At 43.8% G+C, this 12724-nt stretch overlaps 1 protein-coding gene across 1 annotated transcript in view; it reads right to left on the bottom strand.

The window, feature by feature from the left end:
• LOC124263647 (medium-chain acyl-CoA ligase ACSF2, mitochondrial-like) overlaps positions 1-12724 on the bottom strand; it is a 47241-nt gene that overhangs the window by 5173 nt on the left and 29344 nt on the right. Inside the window, exons 9-14 of the mRNA XM_046698300.1 lie at positions 12200-12348; positions 11147-11315; positions 8603-8710; positions 3467-3615; positions 2446-2587; positions 1387-1497 (exon numbers count right to left, since the gene is read on the bottom strand). Of these exons, the coding sequence (XP_046554256.1) occupies positions 1387-1497; positions 2446-2587; positions 3467-3615; positions 8603-8710; positions 11147-11315; positions 12200-12348 (828 nt within the window). The remainder of the gene's footprint in view (positions 1-1386; positions 1498-2445; positions 2588-3466; positions 3616-8602; positions 8711-11146; positions 11316-12199; positions 12349-12724) is intronic.

Below are 12724 nucleotides of genomic sequence, written 5' to 3' on the forward strand. Positions count from 1 at the left end.
ATGTGATATACAAAAGGGATATAGAGAAGCGATATACAGAAGGGATATACAGAAAGAAGGGATGTACAGAAGGGGGTGTACAGAAGGGATGTACACAAACTGATATACAGAAAGGGGTATACAGAAGGGGTGTACAGATCACGATATACAAAAGGGATATACAGAAGCGATGTACAGAGAGGGATATCTAGAAAGGGATGTACAGAAGGGATGTACAGGAAGCTTGATATACAGAAGGGATTTACAGAGCGATATACAGAAGGGGTATACAGAGCTGATATACAGAAGGGGTATACAGAAGCGATATACAGAAGGGATATACAAGCGATATACAGAAGGGATATACAGAAGCGATATATACAGAAGGGGTATACAGAAAGCGATATACAGAAGCGATATACAGAAGGGATATACAGAAGCGATATACAGAAGGATATATAGAAGGCGATATACAGAAGGGGTATACAGAAGCGATATACAGAAGCGATATACAGAAGCGATATACAGAAGGGATATACAGAAGGGTGTACAGAAGGGGTGTACAGATGCGATATACAAAAGGGATATACAGAAGCGATATACAGAAGGGATATACAGAAGCGATATACAGAAGGGATGTACAGAAGGGGTGTACAGAAGGGATGTACAGAAGCGATATACAGAAGGGATATACAGAAGGGGTGTACAGAAGGGGTGTACAGATCACGATATACAAAAAGGGATATACAGAAGCGATATACAGAAGGGATATACAGAAGGGATGTACAGAAGGGGTATACAGAAGGGATATACAGAAGGGATATACAGAAGGGGTGTACAGATAGCGATATACAGAAGGGATATACAGAAGTGATATACAGAAGGGATGTACAGAAGGGGTGTACAGAAGGGGTGTACAGAAGCGATATACAAAAGGGATATACAGAAGGGGTATACAGAAGGGGTATACAGAAGGGGTGTACAGAAGGGATATACAGAAGGGATATACAGAAGCGGTGTACAGATAGCGATATACAGAAGGGGTGTACAGATGCGATATACAAAAGGGATATACAGAAGCGATATACAGAAGGGATATACAGAAGGGATGTATAAAGCGATATACAGAAGGGGTATACAGATGCAATATACAGAAGGGGTATACAGAAGGGGTATACAAAAGGGATATACAGAAGAGGTATACAGAAGGGGTATACAGAAGCAATATACAGAAGGGGTGTACAGAAGCGATATACAGAAGGGATATACAGAAGGGATATACAGAAGTGATATCCAGAAGTGATATACAGAAAGGGTATACAGAAACGTTCTACAGAAGCAATATACAGAAGCGATATACACAAGGGGTGAGACAGACAACAAGCTATGGGTGGTAAGAACACCTACCCTCTCCTTGCAGTAGGCCTTTATCTCTACGTCTGTCACAGTCTGTCCATCCTTCAGCTGAACCCAAGCACACACCTCCTCCCCCAGACGCTCGTCTGGCACACCAATGACCTGCACAAACATGTTGAAGTGCAGATAACACAATGTTGCAGTGGGATAACACAATACTGAAGTGCAGATAACACAATGTTGCAGTGGGATAACACAATATTGAAGTGCAGATAACACAATGTTGCAGTGGGATAACACAATATTGAAGTGCAGACAACACAATGTTGCAGTGCGATAACACAATATTGAAGTGCAGACAACACAATGTTGCAGTGGGATAACACAATATTGAAGTGCAGATAACACATTGTTGCAGTGGGATAACACAATATTGAAGTGCAGACAACACATTGTTGCAGTGGGATAACACAATATTGAAGTGCAGACAACACATTGTTGTTGCAGTGGGATAACACAATATTGAAGTGCAGATAACACAATGTTGCAGTGGGATAACACATATTGAGATTGCCAGACAACACAATGTTGCAGTGGGATAACACAATACTGAAGTGCAGATAACACAATGTTGCAGTGGGATAACACAATGTTGCAGTGGGATAACACAATATTGAAGTGCAGATAACACAATGTTGCAGTGGGATAACACAATATTGAAGTGCAGACAACACAATGTTGCAGTGGGATAACACAATATTGAAGTGCAGACAACACAATGTTGCAGTGGGATAACACAATATTGAAGTGCAGACAACACAATGTTGCAGTGCGATAACACAATATTGAAGTGCAGACAACACAATGTTGCAGTGCGATAACACAATATTGAAGTGCAGATAACACAATGTTGCCGTGGGACAATTAGCAGTAGAATAACACAACATTGCAGTGCAGATAACACAATGTACAGGTGTCAATAACCCAATGTAATAATGGGTCAATGTAATATTGTATATAACAAAATGTAGCAGTACCAGAATGGCATTCACCCACCAAGTGTTGATACCCAACTAGCTCTCTATCTAACCCAGGCTGATATCTACCTACCTGCACGTCCTTGACCTTGGGGTGCTTGTAGAGCAGCTCCTCAATCTCTGTTGGGTAGATGTTTTCCCCACCCCGGATGATCATGTCCTTGGTCCGACCAACGATTTTACAATAGCCGTCTTCATCTATAGTGGCAATGTCCCTGCACAAAAACATTCAGTGCGTCACATACCGTGGCCAACCACTGACCCAGACATCACCACACACACCCAGACATCACCACACAGACCCCAACTTCCCCAAACACAGACCCACATAACTTCCCCAAACAGACCCTGTCTTCTCCACACAGACCCTGACTTCCCCAAACAGACCCTGACTTCCTTACACAGACCCTGTCTTCCCCACACAGACCCTGTCTTCTCCATACAGACCCTGACTTCCTTACACAGACCCTGTCTTCCCCACACAGACCCTGTCTTCCCCACACAGACCCTGTCTTCCCCACACAGACCCCGACTTCCCCCACACAGTCTTCCCCCCCGACTTCCCCACACAGACCCTGTCTTCCCCACACAGACCCCGACTTCCCCATGACTTCCCCAAACAGAATCGACTTCCCCACACAGACCCCGACTTCCCCACACAGACCCTGTCTTCTCCATACAGACCCTGACTTCCCCACACAGACCCCAACTTCCCCAAACAGAATCAGACTCCCCACATAGACCCAGACTTCCCCAAACAGAATCAGACCCCCAGACTTCCCCACACAGAACCAGACTTCCCCTAGACCCAGACTTCCCCAAACAGAATCTCCCCCCACATAGACCCGACTTTCCCACACAGACCCTGACTTCCCCACACAGACCCGACTTCCCCATAGACCCAGACCCCAAACAGAATCAGACTTCCCACATCCCCAGATACAGACCCTGACTTCCTTACACAGACCCTGTCTTCCCCACACAGACCCGACTTCCCTACACAGACCCCCGACTTCCCCACACAGACCCCGTCTTCCCCTCACAGACCCTGACTTCCCCGCACAGACCATGAATTTTGCAGTAATTATTATTACCCTGTGAAGAACCATCGGTCTGGCTTGATGGCCTCAGCTGTCTTGTCAGGATCATTCCAGTAGCCCAGCATTGTTGTGTATCCGCGCGTACACAGCTCGCCTGGAGTACCAACAGGTACCACCTCCCCCGCCTCATCCACAACCTTGGCCTGTGACACACATAGAAATACAGGGGCACTTGCTGTGACACACATAGAAATAGAGAGGCACATTCTGTGACATACATAGAACTATAGGGGCACTTTCTGTGACACACATAGAACTGTAGGGGCACTTGCTGTGACACACATAGAAATATAGGGGCACTTGCTGTGACACACATAGAACTATAGGGGCACTTGCTGTGACACACATAGAAATAGAGAGGCACATTCTGTGACATACATAGAACTATAGGGGCACTTGCTGTGACACACATAGAACTATAGGGGCACTTCTGTGACATACATAGAACTATAGGGGCACTTGCTGTGACACATAGAAATATAGGGGCACTTTCTGTGACATACATAGAACTATAGGGGCACTTGCTGTGACACACATAGAACTGTAGGGGCACTTGCTGTGACACACATAGATATATTGGGGCACTTTCTGTGACGCACATAGAACTATAGGGGCACTTTCTGTGACACATAGAACTATAGGGGCACTTGCTGTGACACACATAGAAATATAGGGGCACTTGCTGTGACACACATAGAACTATAGGGGCACTTGCTGACACACATAGAACTATAGGGGCACTTGCTGTGACACACATAGAACTATAGGGGCACTTGCTGTGACACACATAGAACTATAGGGGCACTTGCTGTGACACACATAGAACTATAGGGGCACTTTCTGTGACATACATAGAACTATAGGGGCACTTGCTGTGACACACATAGAACTATAGGGGCACTTGCTGTGACACACATAGAAATATTGGGGCACTTTCTGTGACACACATAGAGCTATAGGGGCACTTTCTGTGAGAAACATAGAACTATAGGGGCACTTGCTGTGACACACATAGAGCTACAGGGGCACTTGCTGTGACACACATATAAATATAGGGGCACTTTCTGTGACACACATAGAGCTATAGGGGTACTTGCTGTGACACACCTAGAACTATAGGGGCACTTGCTTTGACACACATAGAACTATAGGAGCACTTTATGTGACACACATAGAGCTATAGGGGCACTTGCTGTGACACACATAGAAATATAGGGGCACTTGCTGTGACACACAGAAATAGAGAGGCACATTCTGTGACATACATAGAACTATAGGAGCACTTGCCGTGACACACATAGAACTACATGGGGCACTTGCTGTGACACACATAGAACTATAAGGGTACTTGCTGTGACACACATAGAACTATAGGGGCACTTCCTGTGACACACATAGAACTATAGGGGCACTTGCTGTGACACACATAGAACTATAGGGGCACTTGCTGTGACACACATAGAACTATAGGGATACTAAAGGGGCACTAACTGTGACTACGAAACTTGCACATATTTACATCTCACAAAGTACTATAATTGTGTTTCCTCTACACCTACTATACTACTATAGCTGGACATACTTGAATCTGAATGTACTGAAGGGGCACCTGCTTACATCTGTAACTATAGTGGGAGTACTAAAGGGCACCTGCTTACATCTTTAACTATAGTGGGAGTACTGAAGGGGCACCTGCTTACATCTGTAACTATAGTGGGTGTACTGAAGGGGCACCACTTACATCTGTAACTAACACAGAGTATGAAGGGGCACCTCCTGTGACACTGTAACTATAGTGGGAACTAGGGGCACCTGGCACATCTGTAACTATAGTGTGAGTACTAAAGGGGCACCTGCTTACATCTATAACTATAGTGGGATATTACTAAAGGGGCACCTGCTTACATCTGTAACTATAGAACTAAGGGGCAAATGCTTTCATCTGTATCTACAGGGAGGAGTACTAAAGGGGCACCTGCTTGACATCTGTAACTATAGTGTGAGTACTGAAGGGGCACTTGCACATCTGTGACTATAGTGGGAGTACTATAGGGGCACCTGCTTGCTGTGACACTATAGTAGAATTACTAAAGGGGCACCTGCTTACATCTTTAACTTTAGTAGTACTATAGGGGCACTGCTTACATCTGTAACTATAGTAGAGAGAACTATAGGGGCACCTGCTTACATCTGTAACTATAGTGGGAGTACTAAAGGGGCACCTGCTTACATCTGTAACTATAGTGGAGTACTAAAGGGGCACCTTACATCTGTAACACACAGGAGAACTAAAGGGGCACCTGCTTACATCTATAACTATAGTGGGAATTACTGAAGGGGCACCTGCTTACATCTGTAACATAATAGGAGGAACTATTAAAGGGGCACCTGCTGTGACATCTGTAACTATAGGGGCACTGAAGGGGCACCTGCTTACATCTGTTACTAAAGAGTACTATAGGGGCACCTGCTTACATCTGTAACTATATTAGAACTAAGGGGCACCTGCTTACATCTGTAACTGTAGTAGGACTATAAAGGGGGCAAATGTTTACATCTTTAACTATAGTGGGAGTACTAAAGGGGCACCTGCTTACATCTGTAACTATAGTAGGAGTACTAAAGGGGCACCTGCTTACATCTGTAACTATAGTGGGAGTACTAACAGGGCAAATGCTTTCATCTGTATCTATAAGGAGGAGTACTATAAGGGGCACCTGCTTACATCTGTAACTATAGTGTGAGTACTGAAGGGGCACCTGCTTACATCTGTAACTATAGTGGGAGTACTGAAGGGGCACCTGCTTACATCTTTAATTATAGTAGGAGTACAGGAAGGCACCTGCTTACATCTTTAACTATAGTGGGAGTACTGACAGGGCACCTACTTACATCTGTAACTATAGTGAGAGTACTGAAGGGGCACCTACTTACATCTGTAACTATAGTGGGAGTACTGAAGGGGCACCTGCTTACATCTGTAACTATAGTGGGAGTACTGAAGGGGCACCTGCTTACATCTGTAACTATAGTGGGAGTACTGAAGGGGCACCTGCTTACATCTGTAACTATAAGGAGGAGTACTAAAGGGGCACCTGCTTACATCTGTAACTATAAGGAGGAGTACTTAAGGGGCACCTGCTTACATCTGTAACTATAGATAGGAGTACTAAAGGGGCACCTGCTTACATCTGTAACTATAAGTGGGAGTATTAAAAGGGGCACCTGCTTACATCTGTAACTATAGTGGGAGTACTGAAGGGCACCTGCTTACATCTGTTACTATAGTGGGAGTACTAATGGGGCACCTGCTTACATCTGTAACTATAGTGGGAGTACTAATGGGGCACCTGCTTACATCTGTAACTATAAGGAGGAGTACTAACAGGGGCACCTGCTTACATCTGTAACTATAGTGGGAGTACTGAAGGGGCACCTGCTTACATCTGTAACTATAGTGGGAGTACTGAAGGGGCACCTGCTTACATCTGTAACTATAGGAGGAGTACTAATGGGGCACCTGCTTACATCTGTAACTATAAGGAGGAGTACTAGCAGGGGCACCTGCTTACATCTGTAACTATAGTGGGAGGGGGCACCTGCTTACATCTGTAACTATAGTAGGAGTATTAAAGGGGCACCTGCTTACATCTGTAACTATAGGAGGAGTACTTAAGGGGCACCTGCTTACATCTGTAACTATAAGGAGGAGTACTTAAGGGGCACCTGCTTACATCTGTAACTATAAGGAGGAGTACTAAAGGGGCACCTGCTTACATCTGTAACTATAGGGAGGAGTACTGAAGGGGCACCTGCTTACATCTGTAACTATAGTGGGAGTACTAAAGGGGCACCTGCTTACATCTGTAACTATAGGAGGAGTACTGAAGGGGCACCTGCTTACATCTGTAACTATAAGGAGGAGTACTAATGGGGCACCTGCTTACATCTGTAACTATAGGAGGAGTACTATAAGGGGCACCTGCTTACATCTGTAACTATAGTGGGAGTACTAATGAGGACCTGCTTACATCTGTAAAGGAGTACTAATGGGGCACCTGCTTACATCTGTAACTATAGTGAGGAGTACTTAAGGGGGCACCTGCTTACATCTGTAAGCTATAAGGAGGAGTACTAATGGGGCACCTGCTTACATCATCTGGAGTACTGGGGCATACATCTGTAACTATAGTGGGAGTACTAAAGGGGCACCTGCTTACATCTGTAACTATAAGGAGGAGTACTGAAGGGGCAAATGCTTACATCTGTAACTATAAGGAGGAGTACTTAAGGGGCACCTGCTTACATCTGTAACTATAAGGAGGAGTACTTAAGGGGCACCTGCTTACATCTGTAACTATAAGGAGGAGTACTAGAAGGGGCAAATGCTTTCATCTGTAACTATAGGGAGGAGTACTTAAGGGGCACCTGCTTACATCTGTAACTATAAGGAGGAGTACTTAAGGGGCACCTGCTTACATCTGTAACTATAAGGAGGAGTACTTAAGGGGCACCTGCTTACATCTGTAACTATAAGGAGGAGTACTTAAGGGGCACCTGCTTACATCTGTAACTATAGATAGGAGTAGGGGGGCACCTGCTTACATCTGTAACTATAAGGAGGAGTGGAGGGGCAAATGCTCATATATAAGGAGGAGTACTAAGGGGCACCTGCTTACATCTGTAACTATAAGGGAGTATTAGAAATGCTTTCATCTGTAACTATAAGGAGGAGTACTTAAGGGGCACCTGCTTACATCTGTAACTATAAGGAGGAGTACTAAAGGGGCACCTGCTTACATCTGTAACTATAAGGAGGAGTACTTAAGGGGCACCTGCTTACATCTGTAACTATAAGGAGGAGTACTTAAGGGGCACCTGCTTACATCTGGAACTATAAGGAGGAGTACTAACGGGGCACCTGCTTACATCTGGAACTACTCATGTATTGTTGAAAGCATTGTGAAATATCAGCAGTTCTGTAGCCTCGCTCAAGTACAAGTACGAAGCTTGCAATTACGATCACACTGAAATATAATACAATAGCAGGTTAATTATGTGGATCATCCATCACATTTCCTAAAGTTAGCATTATAATGTGTAAAAGTTCCTGGGAAAACAAGTTCCTACCTCTGTGTGTGCCCCACACTGGCCCACTGTGCTAACTCTCTTCTGAGTGGGGCTGTCTCGATAACTCTGCATTGTCACCGGACTCGTCTCGGTCAGTCCATAGCACACCTGCACAGACACACCACGGCTTCAGTCACAATGGCTGCAGTAGTATTTACAATGCTTGCACCATCTACAGGCCCCATCAGTAAAGTAATTAAAGGGGCACTGATCCAAAGAAATTTCCGTGGACTGGTTGTTGCTTTAATTATTGTGTTTCTTCCTTGAGTACCCGGATGATATCCCAGAATTCTTGACTGGGATTCTGACTGATTCGTGACCTCTGCTGCGCCACCCGCATGCGCAGTTGATAGTATAAGTATATAGACTGATCAACAAAGAGAGAAATCTTTTTACTCAATAATATTTCCATCTTCCTTATTTAGATAACAAATGAAAATATTTTGAAGTTTATCCATCTGCCAGCGGTAAAAAATGTTAGGACTGAAAAATAACAAAGTCAATGTACGCCTTATATTTTGTCTTATGATCCTAATTAGTTTATTATCATATATGTATGCATTTTGAAACTTAATAAAATGCACACAATCTGCTTATATTTATAGTGAATTTATAACATGACTGTAATATCTAGACATTTTATAGCTTGCCAACGTCGATTATGTATTGTTTCACATGCTCGCCCTAAGTGCGACCTAGTGTATGTTGTCTGTCTCATTACACTTCACGGCGAAAAACAATGATTCTGTATAATGCCACAACAAATGAATAAAAACAAAATGCAAATATTAAAATTGAAACAGACTAAAGTTATAGCAACAATGTCAGGCTGTTACCTTGTTTGAGGAATGTATCCATCAATATCCACATAAAGGAACGATATGCCATTCATCTGCAGCTGACAAAGAATCCTGCTCCATGTCATGTGTCTTTTAACAGTCTAATATACGAAAAAGTGAAATATCGTTTCAGGTTTTTCAAATTGGTGTATAGTCTCATTGGTCACCCAAGATAGCACACCTGGCAACTAATTGCATGATGTCCGCCATTCTCTTAAACAGTAATTTAGTTAGCCAATAATGAGCAATCAATCAATATATTGGCGGTTAATCCTTTGAAGGAAGGACATTGTTTTTACACGGGCACTTTACAACAGGATGTATTCAGTATAGATTAGTAAATCTACATACATCAACACTACCTGTTGACAAATCCGTGTGCAAGATAAACGCAATTAATCATTCAGCATGTTATCGGTTAATCCTTTGATCGATGTTTGTTTTTGTAACTCAACTGATAATTCGTCTAGCTGCACTTCCATGCGCCTATTACATAAGATGTAATACATTTGCCACATCAGACCTTAATTTATAATGTTGAGTATTTACTCCAGATACGAGAAATGCCAAATGGGAACCTTTGTCGGGTAATGTGAATGGTGTTACCACAGTGGTGTGGCTGAACACTTCTGAACTGAACCAGGCAGGTGCTACACTTCTGAACTGAACCAGGCAGGTGCTCCACACAAGGGGTGGCTGAACACTTCTGAACTGAACCAGACAGGTGACTCACACAAGGGGTGGCTGAACACTTCTGAACTGAACCAGACAGGTGACTCACACAAGGGGTGGCTGAACACTTCTGAACTGAACCAGACAGGTGACTCACACAAGGGGTGGCTGAACAGTTCTGTAGTGAACCAGGCAGATGTTCCACACAAGGGATGGCTGCGCACTTCTGAACTGAACCAGGCAGGTGCTTCACACAATGGGTGGCTGAACACTTCTGAACTGAACCAGGCAGATGCTTCACACAAAGGGTGGCTGAACACTATGTTGGACTGGGTTTATGGCTTTTCCCCGCCACGGTCATTACCTTCATGCCAAAAATGCTGGAGCGCCAGGATCCAATGTGGAAAATATGCCCAGTTCTTAGATGGTGCCCTATTTTTGACTATTGTGAATATGGAGGATGTACAAAGAGTTCATAACCACAGCCATGCATGCTTGTACAAGACTTATCACCTGTGCCTTGGCCTGGTTGAAGAACACTTCTTCAGGGAAAGTTAAATCACATTAGTCTACATATTCTTGTATATCCTCATGTTACTAAACTGTGTACCTCAAAAGTGGACGCCTATATTCTATGTGTAATTATTTACATTTATAGATGCATGTCTACACCACATGGAACCTCAGTCAGATTAAACAATAAATTGACATAACATCTGTCTGGACTATTGTAACAGTCGACCTCACAGGATTCACAAAAACCTGACAGACATGTTACAAATACTGCAGCCAGACCACACTGACCACTACTTCCTGTAAGAAGTCATCTTCAAACTATTGCTTGTCAACAAACTATGTTGAGCAGCTGACAAGCCACGATGACTTCTTCTGTCACCAACCTGCCTCTGACCCAGATGCCACTAACACTTGAAAACAGACACGCAAATGTCCTGTGACCTTCACCTATGACCTTTCGTGTAAGAAGAATTCCCTTGCGTCAGGCGCAGGTGTTATGGACTGAAGGAGGTCCTACCGTCACTTCTGGCATGTGCAGGAGTTGGTTGACCTTGGTCATGACAGCAGCAGGACACGGTGAGCCGGCCATGATGCCCGTGTACAGGGAGGAGTAGTCGTAGCGGGAGAAGTTGGGGTGGTTCAGCATGTCGATGAACATCGTGGGCACTCCGTACAATGAGGTGCATCTGAAACAATCGGGTGTCTTGACATGAAACTCATTTATTTCACTCAGAAGTAACTACACATAATTGTTTTCGAAATGAAATCAGGAGAGAAAATCTGTTACATATAATCAGACTTTACTTGATATTCTCAAGCATGCTGAAGGTAATCTTCATAAGTGCAAGTTGTTAACATTCCTTCATCTTTAACATAACATTCTAAAGTCATACATGTAAGCATTCTTAATTCTTTCTTACAATGTAAATGTCAACATTCCTACACAGTAAATGTCAACATTCCTACACAGTAAATGTCAACATTCCTACACTGTAAATGTCAACATCCCCACACTGTATATGTCAACATTCCTACACTGTAAATGTCAACATTCCTACACAGTAAATGTCAACATTCCCACACTGTAAATGTCAACATTCCTACACTGTAAATGTCAACATTCCTACACAGTAATTGTCAACATTCCTACATTGTAAATGTCAACATTCCTACACTGTAAATGTAAACATTCCTACACTGTAAATGTAAACATTCCTACACTGTAAATGTCAACATTCCCACGCTGTAAATGTCAACATCCCTACACTGTAAATGTAAACATTCACATACCATATAAATGTCAACATCCCTACACTGTAAATGTCAACATTCACATACCATCAATGTCAACATTCCTCCACTGTAAATGTCAACATTCCTACACTGTAATTGTCAACAATCTTACACTCTAAATGACAACATTCCTACACTGTAAATGTCAACATTGCCGAACTGCACACTGTAAATGTCAACATTCCTACACTATAAATGTCAACATTCCCACACCGTAAATGTCAACATTCCCACACTGTAAATGTCAACATTCCTACCCTGCCGTGAGTGTCCTCACCTCTCCTGCTGCACAGCCTGCAGCGTAGCCTCGGCCTCAAAGCTGGGAGAAGGGAACACACAGCATGCACCATGGGAGGGGATCTGGAGGCAACCCAAGACCATCCCGAAACAGTGGTACAGCGGCACCGGCATACACACACGGGTTTCCTGGAGTCAAACCCAGACTGCAATCTAACACTGACTATAGCACAGAACTAAACAAAACAGACAAGCATGAGGTGTTGGGGAGCTATTCTGTCCTGGAACCTTTACAGGGAGACAAGCATGAGGTGTTGGGGAGCTATTCTGTCCAGGAACCTTTACAGGGAGACAAGCATGAGGTGTTGGGGAGCTATTCTGTCCAGGAATCTCCACAGGGAGACAAGCATGAGGTGTTGGGGAGCTATTCTGTCCAGGAATCTCCACAGGGAGACAAGCATGAGGTGTTGGGGAGCTATTCTGTCCAGGAATCTCCACAGGGAGACAAGCATGAGGTGTTGGGAGCTATTCTGTCCAGGAATCTCCACAGGGAGACAAGCATGAG

The sequence above is a fragment of the Haliotis rubra genome, unplaced genomic scaffold (genome assembly GCF_003918875.1).
Source record: "Haliotis rubra isolate DU_JTF1 unplaced genomic scaffold, ASM391887v1 Scf892, whole genome shotgun sequence".
Lineage (NCBI taxonomy): Eukaryota > Metazoa > Mollusca > Gastropoda > Lepetellida > Haliotidae > Haliotis > Haliotis rubra.